Raw genomic sequence first — 19,762 nt, 5'->3', positions numbered from 1 at the left:
ATCCAATGTCTATCTTATTCCATTAAATAATTTTCTTGATATTATGGTACATCCTGGCATAGTCAATGTCTTAATCAATGGGTATATATATATATATATATATATATATATATATATATATATATATATATATATATATATATACATATATCAACTCAATAACATCATGCCCCGCAAGTTCTAGTTCTCATAATATCTACTCTACTAGACAGTAGCAAGTTCTGTTGGTTATTTACAGATTATTTTCCTTCCCGAACCAAGTGCAGGTCTTTTTTGCAGCAAATTTGAGAAATTATTTTTAAAAAATCACTGCTTAAACTGACTAAGAAAAGAAAGCAAACTGCAAGGCAAAACAAGAATTGCACTTAAGGTGAGCAGAACTAGAAAAAGATGGCACAGAAGTCTGGCAGGATAAAACATATGTTTGCATTTTTGATCTTCCAATTCACCCCAAACTCACAACTTTAATACTTTACAGTAAGAGAAATTTTTATGTTTATAATGTTGGTATCCATTGTTTTATCAACAGCACAGCGTATATGCACCTCTGGGATGGGTCTACTGATGGAAGGGGTCCTGAAGATCTAGTTTCATGCCTTGGGAAACATTTGTATGAACATGCAAGGACATTCAAACATGTTTTGTTTTTTGACTCGTGCACTGGCAACACAGCAATATAAAAACTAGCTTAACTCTACGGAAACTTCTTCAATACCGTCTATTGGATGTAGAAACCATTGATACAAAATTTATGTTAGCAAGCTACTCATTCTGATAAGTATAATAGAGAGAAAGCGGGAAACATGAGATTATCAACGTGCCTGGTAAAATATCATTAAAACTGGAAAAGCCTTAGTGTAAAGTTGTAAAAATACAACGAGTAGAGTTTTTGAACACAAAACCCTTCGACGATTCAATACACTCATTCCAACGCTTCTCTAACTTCTCGATGCCGTGCTTGTTGAAGGATTTGTCTTTTGCCTCAAAATAGGCTTCAGTTTCAGCAATTGCTTCTTCATTTGAGCTGAATTTCTTACTGGCGAGCATATTTTTAAGATCAGCGAATAACCAGTAGTCACTGGGAGCTAGATCTGGTGGAAAAGGAAGAATGATACGACAAATAAATGAAGTAGCAAAGGACCAGAAGGGAAAAATGGATAAAGGGAGAGTGAAAACAACAACCCTAATACCTAGTCTGACTCTCGAAAGAGCATATAGAATTCAAGAGATTTGAATTATTTCATTTTCAATCTCTCTAGCTATAGTTTTGTATCATTTCATCTATTTTTGAAACTTGTGATATACTTAATTTTTGTTACTCACAAATTCTTACTAATATTCATATATTTTACAGCATTTTATGGCTTCAAAGCTCATGGCTAAATTTCTACAATTGAAGAACATATAATATATATATATATATATATATATATATATATATATATATATATATATATATATATATATATATATATATATACTCTTTTGTTCTTCCTCTAGTCTCTTCACTATGCCTCTCCACCCGTTTTTGTCAACTGTTCTTTCTCTACTCCATTCAAATCTGGTATTACTTCTCTTATTTGTTTTTCGACCTGTCTTTTCTTCTTCTGATTCCCTTTCATTCTGTTTGTGCAATGGCAATGGATTGCTTTTATTCTGTACACACTCCCCAACTACCTGACTCTTCTTCTTCTTTCATTGCCTTCTCTGTTGCCAACATTGGCTATTAACAAGGTTATTCTTATCTTGTTTACTGCGTTTCTAAACAGATGACACTCCAAACCACTGGAGTAGGCTGTGCAATCTTGAATACCGTCTTCTCCCTGGTCCCCTCTTACTATCCACTTTGCCTTGGACAATCAACTGCAAAAGACGATATTTGTCATGTCTTAATATGTGATCAAAAATACTCCAGTTTCCGTTTTTATAAAGACGAATTCCTTTCCCTACTCTCTGCATAACTTCCATGTTGGTCAGGATATTTTCAAAACAAGCCGATATATCCACATTTCGAAAGATTCCAGTCTTTTTAATGTAGTCTAGTTCATATCTATGTCAGCTCAGTATCTTTTGGAGTACTTTTCTCTTCCACAATTCTATTTTTTTTAGAACTCTTCTGGGTTAGTACCCTGTACTACTCTGTAAAAGTTACTGTTATCAATTTGTTCTAGTATAATAACCCATGGTATTTAAGATTTTTGGGAAAAAAAAACGAATGGTTAATCCCAAAATTAAGTTTTGGACTTCTTCCTACTATAACTACTTCACCTACCTGCATATATATTTTTAAATAAAAAAATTAGGTTGCAATGTTTATTGAAGAATAAAATTTACACATGAAACAACAAATCTAAAGATATCTAGATAAGCAATGAAAACAAAATTGGATTCTATATGTTTATATATAATTTTTTTGGAATTGTCATTTTAAATAAATTTGTGAAAATTGATGAACAATCGTTAATAATTAGGTAGTATCTCAATTGCGTATAGTCAGTCAATTCCAACAAAGGTGAAAAATATTTAGGCATTTCAAGAAAATGTGGAAGTTTTACCAAGTAGGTTCATTAATACTTTGAAGACTGTGCTATGGAAGGCTCATAATAAAAATAGGCCATTGTATTTTTTAGTTATCAATGCAATAACATGCCCCACAAGTTCTAGTTCTGATAATATCTACTAGAGAGTAGTAAGTTCTGTTTGTTATTTACAGATTATTTTCCCCAAGTGCAGATCTTTTTGCAGCAATTTTAACCAAACGTTTTTATGAAATCATTGAAGCATTTGAAAGATTATTTCTCAATGGACAGTGATCTTTAATATATTGTCACCAAAAATTATTACCCATTCAAAAATAATTAAATTCAAGTTTCCACAATTAATAAGATATCTTCCCAAACAGTATTTCTGTGATTTGGATAAAAAAAGAAAGTGACAATTTTATAAATAGCCAATATTTGAACAACTATATATAAGCAACCGAATACTACCATAAAATACAATTGCTATGAATGATAAATCTTCGGTCCAATGGTAATCAATTTAGGTATATTATTTTTTGATTGCTTATAAAAACGTATCAAGAGTTCATTAGTATAATTTATCAATTTTTTCGTGGTTATTATGTAGTATTTGTATCCGAGTTGTTTGCGTAAAGCTTGTTTCTCTGCTCTTAATAACAAAGAGTGGTATTTGCGAAAACTAGGATCTTCTAAGAGAGGTGCCTTAATATGTTCTGGTACAGCAAAACCTATTTTTACTAGACGTTCTCCAATGTTGATAACCTGATGCTTCTTCTAAAAATAAACAAGAGTTTAATTTATTAAAGATTCAGTAATGCACCCCCCTCCCCCCCAACATAGTGTATGGTTTTAATAAAATCCAACCAAGAACATATTTGAATGAAAAAAGTTACATATTATGTAATAAAAACCGTTATTTTCAAATAGATCAAATAGTTCCAAAAACAGTTTTATTATATATTTATTAGCTGTCTGAAATAAAGTTCCACTGACATCTTTTTATTATTTTTTTTACTCAATAGCATATCTTCTTGTTCTTAAATCTTAAAGATTTATTTATAATGCTTCCGTCAGATGTATCAGCCAATTATACAAGAATCTTCCTCAGTTTAGATTTTATAACAATGGAGCTTAGGATAGGACAATTTAGGTTTTAGGCCTATTTCAGTTCTATCTGCTGCTTTGGAACCATCCTTATATTGTTTTATGGCATTTCTGTTATTTATTTTATGGCCTTTTGATACCAATTGCTTCTACAGTATTGAGGTACAATTTTTCTCAAAGTTTTTGAGTATTTAGTTTTCAATTTCCACACAGCCTATTTTATTAGTACTTTCAATTCACATAGATATTCTTCTACCCCCTTTTTCACTGTTTTTTTTTTCTGATGAAACCAATCATACAGTTTCCTAAATTCAAACCAAAGAGTTTGTTCATAACACTCACTTTTAAAAAAGGCATGATTTTAATCATAAAGTGTTTTGAAAAACAAAACCCCTTATCCTCTGCTGGTTGGTCAGTGGAAACACCTATTTTCAGAGAAAACAATCTGCAGATTGCCTCGAGAATCTACGACGAGCGTTGCTGGGTTTCTGCTCCAGGGCTAATTAAGTATGTCAATTATCCATCATTTAATAACTATTCAGACATTGAGAGTATAAAAAACTTCCAATTGAAAAATTATCATAAATAATAAGAAATTTACAGAAAATACCTGGATATAAGCCTTATATTTGAACATTAGTTTTAAATATTTTGGTATTAGATCACTATTCTAGATACTCACATCTTTAGCATCCTGTGTTAAAAGTACTTGGCACTGTACAAAGTCTTTCTCTTTATAAATAGGTATAAACGTAACTTCTTTATCAACAACAACTGATTGTAACCAATTAGTACCCAGATTATTTATTTCAACTCCAGATATCTTGACAGGTAGATTTCCAGTGGAAATCAATGGAAGTTTTACCAAAGGTTTATGATTAATTATTAGTAAAGCTTTATTTGGATCAATTCGTTTTACATATCCTATTAGTTCTCTTTTTTCATTTATAAAGTGATTTGGAATATCTGAAGGTCGTCTAAATCTACTAAACTAGAATTTAAAAAAATATTACAAAAAATATTAACTTTTTCATGAATGAATAGATACTTTTAAATATCAATTAACTATAACTAAACAAACCTTCATATATAGGGAAAGTGAAATGTTATTAAAACGTAATATATCCAAAGTGTTCAATAAAAAACTATTACTTATGAATCACAATATTTATATTGGATGTAGGACATTTGTATTGGTTACTATAATTCTTAACGCCATAATCATTGGAAACATACTTACTGGTCGAACTTTCCTCAAGGAAACTGTTAAACCAAGTAAAGCAACTGAGTAACATGCAATCTGTAAATATATATATATATATTAATTAGATCATACGATATTATTTCATTTTCTCGTAATACCTGAACACCATGGTTATTTTTATCCATTAAATTTATAAAACTATCGAATGATTTTTGAAGTTTCTCCATTGTTAACAAGTCAATTTTTCATACTAATATTAATTTTTAAGACTTGAAATACAAATACTTTACTCCAATTTATACACATTAGCTAGGATTTCCAGTATTCTAAAAATGTTTCCTCTGCTTTGAATTTCAGTGTCATATATATTTTTAATTTATTAAAAAAGTCAAAGTGAACATTAGATTCTAGTGTCAAAGTCACATTTAAAATTTGACATTAAGAATACAAATAAAAAACATAAATCGCGAAATTTAGTCTTTTACTATAATCGAGTAAAAATATAGACCAACTTATCATACAATTTAATTATTAAATGTAATCACTCTTACCTTAATGGAACATTGACTTTGATTTTTATTGGGTGTTCTTTAAAATTGACTAAGCAAAATGACAGTGCAAAACTTGTCATATTATGATGTTGGTAAATTTGGTTCAGAAAGTAGTAGCCATTGTGAATTTTAGATTGAAAAATAATCAAAATATTATCAATATATCAGGTAGATTCTTTTTATTATACTAGTAATATCAGTATAATGTCATATTATTTTTCTGAACGTATTTCAACAACATAGATCTTTGAACTTTATTTGTTGTTTTTTCTCCTGTTTTTGACATTTCTGGTCTGAATAGTTAAATTTCTTCTTAGGTATTAATTAGTAAGAAATTAATTTCAGTATTGATGAATTTAAGGTTGAAATGAATGCCGATCCTCGTAGACCTGAAAAAATACAAAGATTTGTTCCTAAAGTAAATAATGGAAGTGGCCAAGAAGACCTCACCCCTGACTATATGAATATTTTGGGTAAGGATGTATCTATTTTTAGTTAAATATCGGGTCTCTCTAATGGATGAAATTTCATAGCAATAATAAATCAAATGTAAACTATTGACTCAGTTTCCCAGAGAAACTCCGTGTATGATGGTCACTGATAATTTAACTCAAATCTGTGTCAGAACAAATCCTCACTGTTGTTCAGGGTATAGGTAGTGGGGTAAGTACTCGCTGTCATAACACTTGGTACTAGTCTTACTCGTTATTTATAACTACTGGTAAATATTCTTACTTTTCTTTATGGTTAGCAGCTGGTTCAACTATGATTTTGTTATTATCTGAATCAATATGAATATGTACACCTGACAATATGAATTAGGCTCATGGGCTGTACAGCTATAGAACATTTGGAATTTATCGACGTTTTGGCTTCTGTTTATCATTAGAAGGGGGACATTAGGGTGTTTATTTGTTCAGCAATCTCCATGGTCTCAATCTACTTATTTCACATAACAAATTATTAATTTTCTTGGAATTCTTCATAAAAGAAAATATGCTTGATATTTACTTCAAAATTGAAGCTGAATAGTTAAATTTCCAACATAGTTCAACCCTTGAACCTAGTTCATTTCCTTATAATACAATATAAAATGAAGGAAAGTATGTGGGGATGTGGCAATAAAATACAAAAGTGTAGTCTTTTTGACATGTATTCTGCACTTTGGATTATTTATATATTTATGTTTGACTACTAAAATAATTATTACAAAAAATTTTTTATGTGTAGATATGTTGTGAGATCTCTCAGGCCTTTTTGGAGATGCGCAGTTAACAACATGTGATATTTAAGTTTGTACATAAGTCTTATGGTTTATTCATATGAAATCTCAGTTATTTAATGCAATTTCATTATTGTTTGTTTTGTTTTATTATTTCTACATAAAATGTAGTGCCACATTGCATTTGGGAATTTTACAGCAGCTTCCTACATTTTTTCTTATTTTCATTTTATGACAATTCGAATTTACAATTCTATAAGTTATTTTGTTGACTTGGAGACTACAATAAGAAAACAAACATTGCATATATCCTCCAGTGAAAATTTTTCCACACCTCATTTTAGTTGTGTTGGCTAGTTTCTTTTTAGTCTTCTGTCATCTCTTTCTTGTTCAATTATTAGAGTAAGGGATTAACATGTGATTCCAGCCTTTGGTAATACATTTGGCTTCTCTATTGTATTGTTTCTTGTACTGTTGCAATTAGAAAATTTTTATGTATCATTTGGATTGAAACACACCAGGAAACATTGACAATTTCTAGCAGAGCTGGCACAGCCCTAAAGTTGTTTGTCATACGTCCAAATTGTAATAAAATCAGTCTTGTAAAATACGATTTTATTTTCTAAGCAACCAATACAATTTTCTCATGTTAAGGTCTATTTGTTTACGTTTTTTAAACGTGTTTTCTCCAAATTAATTTTGCGTCTAGGTGCTTTCCTAGATATTTGATGTAAGATGATTGTGGCACTTCAACATTGTAAAAATGTATTGAAGGATATTTTTCTTTTCTTAGTGTGAAAGTTATGTGTTGCAATTTGCTTGAGTTAATATTTATTCCTCACCTTTTTACCGATTCTTTTTACTTCAAATATATGTTCTTGTAGATTTGCGGATGTTACTATAGGATTTTCATGTGTCAAGAGAATAACAGTGTCGTCCACAATTGTGCCTATTATAGTTTAATTAGAGACCACGATGTCGACGGTGAATATTATTTACAGTATTGGCACTAGGATGCTGCCTTGTGTCTGCTAAGAGTCCTTTTGATTTTAAATAGCAAGCCGACGTGTTAAACCTTATAAAATGTTTGACTTATATCTAAAAATACTTCTGAACAATACTTTTTTTCTTCTAGGGCTACATTTCTTTATGCACAATTTGATGGCACTGTTGAGTTGTTGAGTGTTTTTGCCAAAAACCAAATTGATGTAGTGGAATCATATCCAGGTTGGGATTAATTCCTTGCAATAAAAATTTCTCGAAAAGTTTTCAAATGGTGGGTAACAAGTTTATTGGTTTATCTATACAAAGATGTCTTTAGATTGTGTTAAATATACAGGTTAGCATCATGATCCCATTTTTGGCTGGTTCTTTCAACAATTTTGGTGTTATGTCAATGCCTGGTGATTTCTTGTCGTTCAGAAGATAAATGGTGACTTTTATTTCCTTTGGACTTGTCAGATTGATGTTTGTCATGTGTGTGTCTTGATTTCTATTTACTTTGTTTTGGATGTTTTGATCTGACATATCATTCTGCTAGGTGTAATTAAAACAGTTCTACGTTTTCTTCATCGCTCTTAAGCTTCATACATTTGCAATCAAAGTTGTTTATCAATCCATAGCCATCAGTCTTTGAGGAATATTATTAAATTTGAGATATAGTAAAGTTTTAAACTATATATGAAATATATATATACCGTATTGAGTGGCATGAGTGGGTAACACAATAGGTAGTCTTTTTTAAGTATAAATCAATTATCATGTAGTTTTCCGTAGGTCAGCACCAGACCACGGGAAATATGAATGAAATGCCAGAAAAGCATGGTGAGCCGATTTTAGAGCCGAACCTTCAAGTATCTGCAGCCCTTGAAGTTCAGCCGGTAGCTGGCGAAGTTGCTCCTACTAATAATACTACAAATGTGATACCCACCAGCCCTCAGTACGGTGTGGCCATTATTCCCAACGCTGTTACTATGAATGATCTGGCAACAGAAACTGTCACCCCGCCAACTGAAACCCTAACAGATTCGACTGCAAAACCAATAGACGATAAAGAACTTCATTCCACTCCTAGTAGAAATGATAGATTCAAAGTGGTAAAAATAGCTAGTTTAGAACCTTTTAAACGTGGCCGTTGGAAATGTATGGATTATGTTGATGAAGCTCCACCGGTTGGAGCTACGCGGGTACCTCAATCATCTGGTAGTATACAAGTGTCAGGAGGTACTTTTATGCAAACTCAAAGTTTACCACAACAGCAATTTCAGCAAATGCTATTACAAAGTGGATTTACAAATAGTACACCATTTTTTGCAAATGTTCCACCTCAAATAATGCACCAAGGTCAATATTATTATCCCCAAGTTACGAATGTACAGAATCAAACTATGCAGCAGGTGCCGAATAGTATACCTGCTCAATTCATAGCAAACCAGCCCTATTTTCCCGCTGGTATGGTTCCCAATGCACAGGGATTTACAATGCCACAAGGTTATTCTAATGTTCAATATGTTCCTGCTAATTTAATCCAGAATCAAGGTAGTGCTTTTGTACCAACATCACAACCTGTCCAATTGCCTCCAAATTTTCAGCAAAGTCAATCCTATGCAGGTCAACCGAATGTATCACAAACAAATGTTCAACCAGTTATGAATGGTCACACTTATACTCCTCAAAATGAACAAGTGAGTGGTAGTTTACCCACACAAACAGTAAAAAGTGTTATAATGAACTCAAATAATACACAGCCTGTTGTGAGTCAAACTCAAGTTTTACAACAAAATGTGCAAAACATCCCAGTGCAAAGCAATCAAAATATTTTAGTTGCCCAAGTACAACAGTACCAACAACAAAATGCATTCCAGCAGAATGCAGCTAATCAACAGCAATCAGCTGCTTCAGTTGTTCCTGTTCAGGTCCAGCCAGTGACATCCACGTCTCAGGTTGCACCAGTGCAATCTCAGACGTTTGAACAAAATTTACCTAACAATGTCTACACGAATCCACAGTTTGCCGTAAGTGTAAGTAGTTTGACAGTTCTTGATAATAGTGAAAATCAAACTGAACTAACTGAAACGAGTAGTGGTGGTAATGTGACTGTAAATGAAAACACTGACGATCCTGCAAAAACTAACCCCGTAGTCAATGCTATTGACAATAAAATAGAACAAGCTATGGATCTTGTAAAAAGTCATCTTATGTATACTGTAAGAGAAGAAGTGGAAGTTTTAAAAGAAAAAATTGCCGAATTAATGGAAAGGATCCAACAATTGGAAACTGAAAATAATTTCCTTAGATCGCAGATACCCAAATCTCAAACTATACCGCCAACTCCAGCATCCAATATCCAACAATCAAATGTAGTTATAAACCCTAATCCGAATTTTCCAAATCCCACTGCTATTCCTACATCAGATACTGCATCTGTAACTAACAATAGCCACAACCATTTGTCTAATTCACAATCTCAATCAGTATCTACCACTGAAACACCGAATCCCCAGTAGTTTATATTGTTTTTTTTTATTAGATACTGATTTCTCTTAGCTTATATTTGAGATATAATTTGGCAAAGGAGGTTCACAGAAGGCTGTTTGTAAATTGATATGTTGAAAGTGACTGATTTTCAACATTAGATTAAGAGTTGTTTTAGAACATGTTAATATATACATAAAAAATAATATTTTTCAACAGTTAGCAGCCGACTTTTATTTGTTTAAAGATGACAAATATGTAAAGCATCAACAGATACTGCAAAAAGGGCATATGGGTTTAAAATAATCAGGATTTTGATGAAATTGATGAAATATATGGATTCCTTTTTTTTAAAATATGGTTAATAGATAATTGCTTAAAGGATATTAAAAGTTATTTACCAACTGAGTAGAATATCTCAATTAGGTGCAATTCCAAGTTGACGCTCGATGTTATCTTTGATCGTCCAATGATTTGGAACAATTTTTACTGGAGCATCTTCTTAAATTACTGCAGCGACAAAACTAAAAATTGTTTAACTTATTAAATTGGGTATCCAAGTTAAAAGTGTAACAAGTTCATTAATATTTAATAACTGACAATTTGATTAACAGACTAGGTAGTAAATCTCTCCAGTGAAAATTATACTACGTGACCCCATTTGACGGTCTAAGTCAGCGTCGAGTGTTGACATGAAATTGTACCTCTACACTTCTACCAATTTCATTCATTCATTAGTATTTTTCTGATGGTATACTTAGGCTTCCATTTTTCATCTCAATAGAAACGGCCCAGCTCTTATTATAATTATTATATAATAGAATTAAAAAGCTATTTTAACAAGTAACTTAGAATAATTTTTAATTCTATCTTTTATGGTACAACTCTCTTATGACCTTGACCTTGAAATATGTAACTTTTGGGGTAATTTTGAGCATGTCCATGAATATTTATATAGGACAGTTCGAAACAGTTTAGTTGATACAAAACTAACCTAATTTAAAGTTGTATTTTTTATTTTGTTATCTCTTCCCTGCGGAGTCTCGTAGCAAACGCTTCTCCATTTTCATATATTTGTATCAATATTTTACCCACTACCACATATCCCAAGTTCATAGGAGAGTTGTACCTTAAAAGATAGATTTCCCAAAAAATATGTATGAATGGAATCCAACTTTTAACTGCAAGCCTAAATTCAACTCTAAAGTGTCTATCTTCTAGCCATGATTTGATGATTATATATAATTGATAGTGCAGGTGTTGTTTGATTTTGTACAAAAGTCCTTCATGCAATTATCTATTGAATGCTTGTTTTATATTCAAGGTAACTGCAGTGCATATTCTCTTCTCTTATAGACTCTACTTCATTTTGTTCACAATTCTGTGAACATGATGAGTTGTTGAGTGTTTTTCTGAAACCAAATTAATAGTCTAGTATAAGGTCTTCAATAGCAGTCATTGCATCTATTCTGTCTAATAGTGACCGTTCAAATACTTTGGATATTATAAGATTTGATTGCACATTAAGTAGAAGATAATCTGCACACCTCAGGTGTACAATGTAAATGGAAATTCTGATCAAATTTGTTTCTAAACAGATTTGTAGTACTAGGAAAAATGTTCTAAGCTCACTAGTTGATTTTTTTATAACATTTTTACATAATTATTACACTGATCAATATAATTATCATTTGTAAATCCTTTGGATTATGGCTATCGCTTTTAGCAATTTAAAATCCTTTGTTTGAAATGGATTACCCCAATTTTTTTTATCGTTTATAGTTTATCGTTTGTCTTGGATGCTTTTGTTATTTATTTTCCATTCCTTTTGGTTCCGGTATTTTGCCCTTCAGTTCTCTATATTAAGTGCTCTTATATCCTCTATTTCGTTTCTCAAAGTCTTTTCACAACCTGCCTCTTCTCCTTGGCCACAATGGGGTCCGTTGCGTTATTCTTTTGATCATTTCAGTTGGTTTTCTTCTCATTATATGCCCAGCCCAATTGAGTCTTTGTGCTTTTATGGATCTCACTATATTTTCCTTCTCCAGTTCTTTATCAATTTCTTCGTTTTTCTTTCTCCCTCCCGTGTTGTGTTTGGATCTGTTATAGCTCTTATTATCTTTCTCTCGGTTCTTTTAAGTTCTTCATCCTTTTTGTTGATTACAGTTGTTTCCATTACATACGTGATTACTGGTCTTATTAGAGGTTTGTACATTTTTATTTTTTTGGCAACGCCTCATTACCAATACATTCTTTTATCTTTTTATTTAATTTATGATATCCATTTGTTAACTTATTGAAAATTGACTAATTATCTGTATTGTTGGAAAATTTTTAAAAGATTATATATTATTGAATACTGTTTTATGAAATGAGATAGCATTTTCCATACCACTTTCGATTGAAATATCTGTAAAATATATAATTTACAATGTATTCACTCTCTTATAATATTCAAATTAGTAACATACCTCTTTTAATTCATCTATTTTGTTGTTATTTAATAATAGTTATAGTTTTTGTCACTGCCATTTTGTTATTTATCAAAAATTTAAATTAACATAAATTCATATACCGATACAGTAAATGGATAGTTTTTATTAAACGCAGTATCCGAATAACAGTATTTAATTCTTTTAAATTTCACAATAAACATTACCAAGGCTCGTTGTTTTACTTAAATAAATATAACAAGTGTTTATATTTTATTTTAAAAATGTATACACAATAATCAGGTTACTTTTTGTCCTATAGTGTTCAAAGGACTCGATGAAGGTTTTTCCCCGTGACCAAGTAAGATGCTAATTTAATATTTTTTATGGAGCAAATTGTGCTCAAAAGGTGTGAATATTAAAAATTTATCATTTATCCCACACATTTATTTTTTCCAAATATATATGTCCACCTAAGTTAGCTGTGCTACTTGGCATCTTTATTTTCATTTAGGTCCTAGGTAATGATCACTGGAATAAGTCGTGTGACTAACTAATAAGACCGCCAAAATTCGATTTTATCCCCTTCAAGAGCTATACAATCATACCAACGCTTTTCAAACTTCTCAATACCGTTGTTGTAGAAGGCTTCAGTTTCAATAATTGCTTCTTCATTTCAACTTAATTTCTTACCGGCGTACATTTTTTTGAGATCAGAGAATAGCCAATAGTCACTGTGGACTAGATCTGGACTATACAGTGCGCGAGGATGCATTTCATTCATTACCTATTCCATTTTAGGAGATTCCTTAAGACACAAAAATAATTCGAGAACACCTTTACATGTTTGATTTCTCGTTTCCTCATAGGATTAAGAAAAAAATATATTATTTCCTTCGTCCTTTTTACACATAGGACCTTTTGTTAACTTAAGTTTTGTGTGCATAATATTCAACGTACTTTGGTATTGTTATTACAGTTAAGTGTTTGTCTATAGTAAGTCTAGTTACTTTTCTTTCAAAAAGTCAAAATTTTTTTCAACTGAAAGCCTTGACATTCTTGTCTTACACTAAAATGCCTTGTAGGGTAATATTTACGTAATTATATATACGTACTATTATAAATAACTGCTATTATTGTTAGAAATTTTAAACTCACCTGTTTAAATTATCGTTTCTTAATTAATTGCTGCCAAAAATATCTCCAAAAAAAATTGTGAAGAATGAATATTTAAATTATGTTTCCGATTAAAAAATAGAAACTCTGCTTGGTTAGAACTAGACCCAGGCACTGGTGCTCGATAGCATATTTTGTACATATTACTTAGTCTTTATTTGGATTCTTATAAATAATAATATTTTTTGTAGAAAAATAAAATTGTGCGAGACACACGGTGATACTATATAAGTAACAACCCAAACACTCAACCAGCAGTAAAAATTTCGATTTTTTATCTTGATCAAAATCAATTTTGTTTTGAAAATTGTTTCGTTAATTGTTTGAATTCGAATAATTAATTTGAACTACGTCAATCATTGATTATTATCATTACACACTGTGACATGTTCTGCAAGCACTTTTGGAGGTAACTTCTTTGAGGTTAGTACCAATTGTGGAATGTAAGGGTCGATACAAAAATATAAGTGAAATCAGAAATACCTGTACCTTTATACACTTATAATTGTAGAAGTTAATAGGAAATTCAAGAAAAATCTTCGAAAATGATTAGTTATAGGAACGTTGTAAGGAACGGAACACAGTGAAAGTCTAAAGATGACTTGGCTGGAACATTTGTAGATAATTCCAAAAGAATTACTGAGATTGATTGGTAAAAGGAGGAAGATATAAAATAAGATAGAGAAAAAGGATCATAATAGATTTAAAATAAAATGGAATCAAGGAATGGGCAGTAAATAAGGTGAATACCACAACTGCAGAATTGAAAAGTCGATTCAATAACATAAGTGAAATCAGAAATGACTGTACCTTTATAAACTTGTAAATGTAGCAGAAATTAATAGGAAAATCTTGGAAAATGATGAGTTGAAGGAACGGAACATAGTGAAAGTCCAATGATGACTTGGCTGGAACATTTGTAGATAATTCCAAAAGACCTAATAAATTGATTGGTAAAAAGAAAAGATATGAAATAAAATAGAGAAAAAGGATCATAGTAGATTTAAAATAAAATGGAATCAAGAAATGGGCAGTAAATAAGGTTAATACCACAACTGCAGAATTGAAAGTCGATTCAATAACATAAGTTAAATTAGAAATGTCTGTACCTTTATAAACTTGTAAATGTAGCAGAAATTAATAGGAAATTCAAGAAAAATCTTGGAAAATGATGAGTTGCCATTAACAAATAATATATATTATTAGTATTGTGATCAGCCAGTTTTATTATGAATTATGTTATACATTGTATAAATTGTAAAAAAAATATTATTATTTGAAATTGAATAGCCAAATTTTTATTTGGTGCTATCGTATACTGTGATTAAAGCGAACGAAATGTCTTAGATAAATAATACCTTATAAAGAATTTTTGCCAAATCAGTTTTTTGATTATTTTTTCTGGTTAAGTGTCACAGAACAAAATCAGGTATTTCTTGTGGCCGCTTACAATACAAACTTACTTTTTGATCAATGGATAGATATCGGTCAATGATCCCAGGTTCAGTAAACAAAAATTTTGTTTATCTTATTTGTATAATTTCCTTCAAATCGATATAATAACAATTTTTTTGTCTCAAACAAGACTGATAACTTTCTTGTCGTATTAGAATTTCTTTCTTTGGAGCATATTTTTTAGATCTGAAAACAACCAGTAGTCGCAAGGAACCAGATCCGCAGAATATTGTGTATGAGTTGAATTTATTTAATTTGAGACAATTTCTTTATCGACTTATGAAATACTTCATTGTTTTGGGAATTTTTCTATTATACAAGGTGTCTCCAAAACGAGTTTACACTTTAAAAAATTATTTTGAGAAAAGTGAAAAATTTATTCAAAAAATTATTTCTTCTCACGGCATTCATTTTATCGAGCAGCAAAATTTCCCATGACGGTTCGACAGGTATTCACCGTGATGACTTCCATTTCGTGCCGGATATTTTCTTTTGATTATACCAGGGATATTAGTTTGCGAGCGTATACTTCAAATTTGACAACTCTACAGGAAAAAATCCATGTGTTAAATCGGGTCTGCGTGGAGGCCATCTTATGTCACCTCTCTTGGAGATCACTTGCCAGGAAAAAATTCACGCGGTAGAGATCTATTGGACGTGTGTGAAGTTGCTACGTCTTGCTGGAACCATGTTCTTTGGTTTTAACCTTTAAGGTTTTGCAGTTCAGACACGAAGAAGTCGTCTAATATCTGCACATAACGCTCTAAATTCACTGTATCTGTGCATTCCCTTTCATCTTAAAAAAAGTAAGTGTCTATAATTCCTCGCGCAGACATCGCAGCCCATACAGTCACTTTAAGCGAATATAGCGATTTCTGATATTTGTGTTTTGGATTGGTTATACTCCAGTGGCCGTAATTTTGCTTGTTGACGTGTCCATTAAAATGAAAATGAGCTTCATGCGAAAACAAGATGTTGATAAACGTTAGAAAGCGCTCAATCATCTGGTTTACGAAGTCCTGACCAGCATTCTGAGGCTTTGATTCTTGCACTAACTGAATTTTGTAAGGGTGCAGCCCTAAATATTTGTGTAATGTGCGAAATAATGATTATCTATGTACGTTTAAAGCAACAGAAACATCCAAATAGACAAGAGCAACACTGTCTACGCTTTAGACCGTTCTAGAAGATGTCGGACGCTCAATTATTGTTACGAAAAATATTTTTATTATAAAAATTATTCTACATTCGAATGCTCCCCTTCAATATACTCCACTTCCATCGCCACACACCTTTCCAAACGTTGTTTCTATTGATGGAAGCAGTGCTGGAAGTCTTCTTTGGTGATGGCCTTTAAGAGCTCTGCCGTTTTTGCTTTACCCCTTCCATCGAATCGGGTCCCTTTCAAAGCAGATTTTATCTTCGGAAACAGAAAAACTCGCACGGTGCCAAATCTGATGAATACGGCGAGTTTTCGAGCACTGGAGTGCGCTTACTGGCCAAATACTGCTTCACAGATAGCGCATTATGGGCTGGTGCGATGTCCTGGTGCAAAATCGGCCCGTTTTTTACGAACTCGTTCTCGCAGTGTTGCCAAAACTGACAAATAGTAAGTCTGGTTGGCAGTCTGACCCTCTGGAACCCATTAAGTCATCACGTTACCATTAATGTCGAAAAAAACGATCAACATTGCCTTCAATTTTGATTTGCTTTCTCGGCCCTCACTAAAGCGCTTACACCATTCAAAAACACGTGCACGAGATAGAGAATTGTCCCCATAGGCCTCTTGCATTAATTTATAGCACGCAGTCGGAACATTTTTCAATTTAACGAGAAATTTGAGATTGATACGTTGCTTCTGTTTTTCGTCACACATAGTTTTCGGTACGATAAAAATCCCCGTTCGTTTCAAACCGCTACTGCACAAATACTATAATAGTGACGGAAACTTGTTATGAGGCTTGCACAGACAAGATATCTAGATACCCAACGCACTACTCGTTTTTACCTCCTCCGTCTAGAGCGCCCTCTAAGCGCGCAGTCTCTTTATTTAATAGCCAGCCCTCGTACAATTTTTTAGTTATTTCTGGTTTGTCTAGGACAAGTCGCATTTTTTACTATTTTACTCTGCTTAATTTCAAATTTATTTTTCCTTAGAAGTATCACTATTTTTATAATAAAATTATGAAGTCTTTATGTATCAATTGAACGTTTGATAATATGTGAAATGATATATAGTGTAAATGATATTTATCTTGTATTTGCTTCTGGGTTTTTATAGAAAGTAGCATATATTTTATCAATTTTTATTTAAGATATACTATATGTTTTTATTTTAACATCTCAAGACATAAATATGTAAGGACTCCGTTAGAATTATCATAAAGTATCGTCTCTTAGAACTTTGTTAATTTGAAATTAGCTATAACTTAGTACCCCAATCTTTTCACGCCAATCACTCCAAGCTTCCGATGTTTACTTACCTTCTTTTGTAACATTTATTAAATAACCACACCTCGTACATTCAAATATTTTCTTAGAATAATTAGTGCTTCATTCAGGTTTTCTCTACACCTATAGTATGTCCAAAATAGAAGTCAAGAACTTCTAGAATTCGTTTTATTTATGTAAAAGTGATTTACTTCTTAATATCTGGAAAATAATGTTGAAACAAGTAATCAAGAACTGTAGGGATTTGTGAATTTGTAAACAAAATTGGATGTACTTCGAATTCTCTTGGAAAATCAAGCGCCACAGATCTGGAGTTGAATGGTTTCTACCGATATTCAAATACTAGTTTATAGCGAAAATTAGTCACTTAGGCCTCGGACTCCTATTAAATGCTGTATGCGGCGTCCGACTTGAGCGTAAACGTTTCGCTTCACGTCTGAACTTAACAGATCTGGACTATACGGTGAATGAGAAAGGAATTCGAAGTGTATAATTCGTAGTATTCTCATTGATTGTCTCTTCCTTTTGGATATAGTCAATAAACAATATTCCATGCGCATTCCAAAATATTGGAGCCATAACTTTCCCAGCTGACTGTAGTGTCTTTGGACGATTCTGACGGGGTTTTGTGAGTGAATTGATGGATCCACGTTTCATCCATTGTAATATATCGTCGCAAAAAATCGTGGTCAAACAAGGCCAAACACTGCTTTAAATCATCAACACGTTGTTGTTTTTGATCAACTGTGACTAAACACCAACTTTGAAAAAGCTTTTTCCTGGTCAAATATTCATGCATAATGATAAACACACTGCCCTTTGATTCCATCCGGTATCTCGCGCAATTTCAATTTACCATTAGATTTAACCAGTTTATGGAATTTTTTGATGTTTTCTGGAGTAACCGCCTCAGTTGGACGACCAGAACGTTCACCATCATCCAAATCAATAACAAATGGCTCTTTTCGGTGGAGCATAGTCCGGATAACACTTTGAAGCCATTGCAGAGCTTGTACGTTATTTTTATCAAGAAGCAATAATAAATTAACAGACGAAATTGTTTTGAAAATAACAAAAGTAGATTCACTTAAATGACTGTTTCTTTTTTCTGACTAATCGAAATGTCATGAAATTTTCCATATAGTCTTTTGAAAAATGGTGGTACATAAACGACGTGGATTTGATAATGGCAGCGTCATCTGTGTGTCAGTCACATGACTTATTGGGAAACTGTAGATAGATCTGAGATCATTTTATTTGCCTCGTCTAGTCGGTAACCTCGGCAAAACGTAGATGGTTTAGCTTTTCGACATTTAAGCCCTTACTGTCTAGTTTGATCTTTTTAAACATTTATTCTAAAAGAGTTGTGAAAAGTTTGCGAGAAATTGGTTCACCTTGTCGATGATTTGAGTGAGTGAGTTAATCGCAAATGATTTTTTCATCGATTTATTTTTGAAAAATAAGATTCTATTCCAAAACCGTACTAAAGCGCCCTATTATTATTTTGATAAATATTAGTTTTAACTCGTAATTTTAACAGCGTCCTTAGAGTAAGCATAATTTGTAGTACTGTTTAGCTTTTCACTGCATTTATTTTTTAATTTAAGAGAGGTTAATAGAACAATGACTTGTTAATGGATTGACTTGGATAAAAAAAAGCAATTTGTAATATTAAGCGTATTGAATTACCAATTATTGGTGAATGTGTAATGTAAAGAGAGTAAATAGACAATTATGGCTGTGTTATATATTATAAAAGTATTTCATTGTGCAGAAATATATCATTTAAAATTATCTGGCTTTTTATTATGTAGTACCCAAGAATAATCATTCATTTCTCGATTGTACATATTTGAACCAGAAATTGATATACAATCTGATCCAAAAATTATCAATTCCTTTATTATCAATACAAAAAATATATTGTGTAAAATGTGTTAACAATAATGAAAATTAAATCGAAAAAAATTACCACAAAGGACTAACTTTGCATCCCGGCGAGAGAAAAAATAGTATACGTACCACGGGAGCAACACAGGGCATTCTCGCCCGCGATTTTTGTCACCTTATTTTGATATTCTGAAAAATTTAAGTACCTAGGATTTACTATAAACAGCAACAGTAAAATAGAAGTAGAAATACAGATGAGGTTAAATGCAGCTAATAGATGT

The 19,762-nt window shown here is 31.9% G+C and overlaps 2 protein-coding genes across 4 annotated transcripts; one reads left to right on the top strand and one right to left on the bottom strand.

Moving 5' to 3' along the window:
• Nucleotides 1-2,299: 2,299 nt before the first annotated feature.
• On the bottom strand, nucleotides 2,300-5,384 carry LOC130443688 (uncharacterized). Its single transcript, XM_056778434.1, has 4 exons — nucleotides 4,989-5,384; nucleotides 4,867-4,926; nucleotides 4,309-4,617; nucleotides 2,300-3,296 (listed from the first exon to the last, which is right to left on the bottom strand). The coding sequence occupies exons 1-4, from the start codon at nucleotides 5,055-5,057 to the stop codon at nucleotides 3,006-3,008; spliced, it is 729 nt and encodes a 242-aa protein (XP_056634412.1). The 5' UTR covers nucleotides 5,058-5,384; the 3' UTR covers nucleotides 2,300-3,005.
• Nucleotides 5,385-5,458: 74 nt separating this feature from the next.
• Nucleotides 5,459-19,379, top strand: LOC130443687 (TSC22 domain family protein 1). Of its 3 annotated transcripts, XM_056778431.1 has the most exons (3): nucleotides 5,459-5,549; nucleotides 5,743-5,854; nucleotides 8,380-19,379. In XM_056778431.1, exons 2-3 carry the CDS (start codon nucleotides 5,749-5,751, stop codon nucleotides 10,107-10,109), a joined length of 1,836 nt encoding a protein of 611 aa, XP_056634409.1. In that variant the 5' UTR covers nucleotides 5,459-5,549; nucleotides 5,743-5,748; the 3' UTR covers nucleotides 10,110-19,379. The 3 variants fall into 3 exon arrangements, with proteins under 3 accessions (XP_056634409.1, XP_056634411.1, XP_056634410.1); XM_056778433.1 differs by lacking the exons at nucleotides 5,459-5,549; nucleotides 5,743-5,854 and adding an exon at nucleotides 5,873-6,044; XM_056778432.1 differs by lacking the exons at nucleotides 5,459-5,549; nucleotides 5,743-5,854 and adding an exon at nucleotides 7,739-7,942.
• The last annotated feature ends 383 nt before the right edge of the window (nucleotides 19,380-19,762 follow it).

This window comes from Diorhabda sublineata, chromosome 5 (genome assembly GCF_026230105.1).
Source record: "Diorhabda sublineata isolate icDioSubl1.1 chromosome 5, icDioSubl1.1, whole genome shotgun sequence".
Taxonomy (NCBI): Eukaryota; Metazoa; Arthropoda; class Insecta; order Coleoptera; family Chrysomelidae; genus Diorhabda; species Diorhabda sublineata.
Note: the sequence above shows the minus strand (reverse complement) of the source record. Positions and strands in the feature narration are given on the sequence as shown.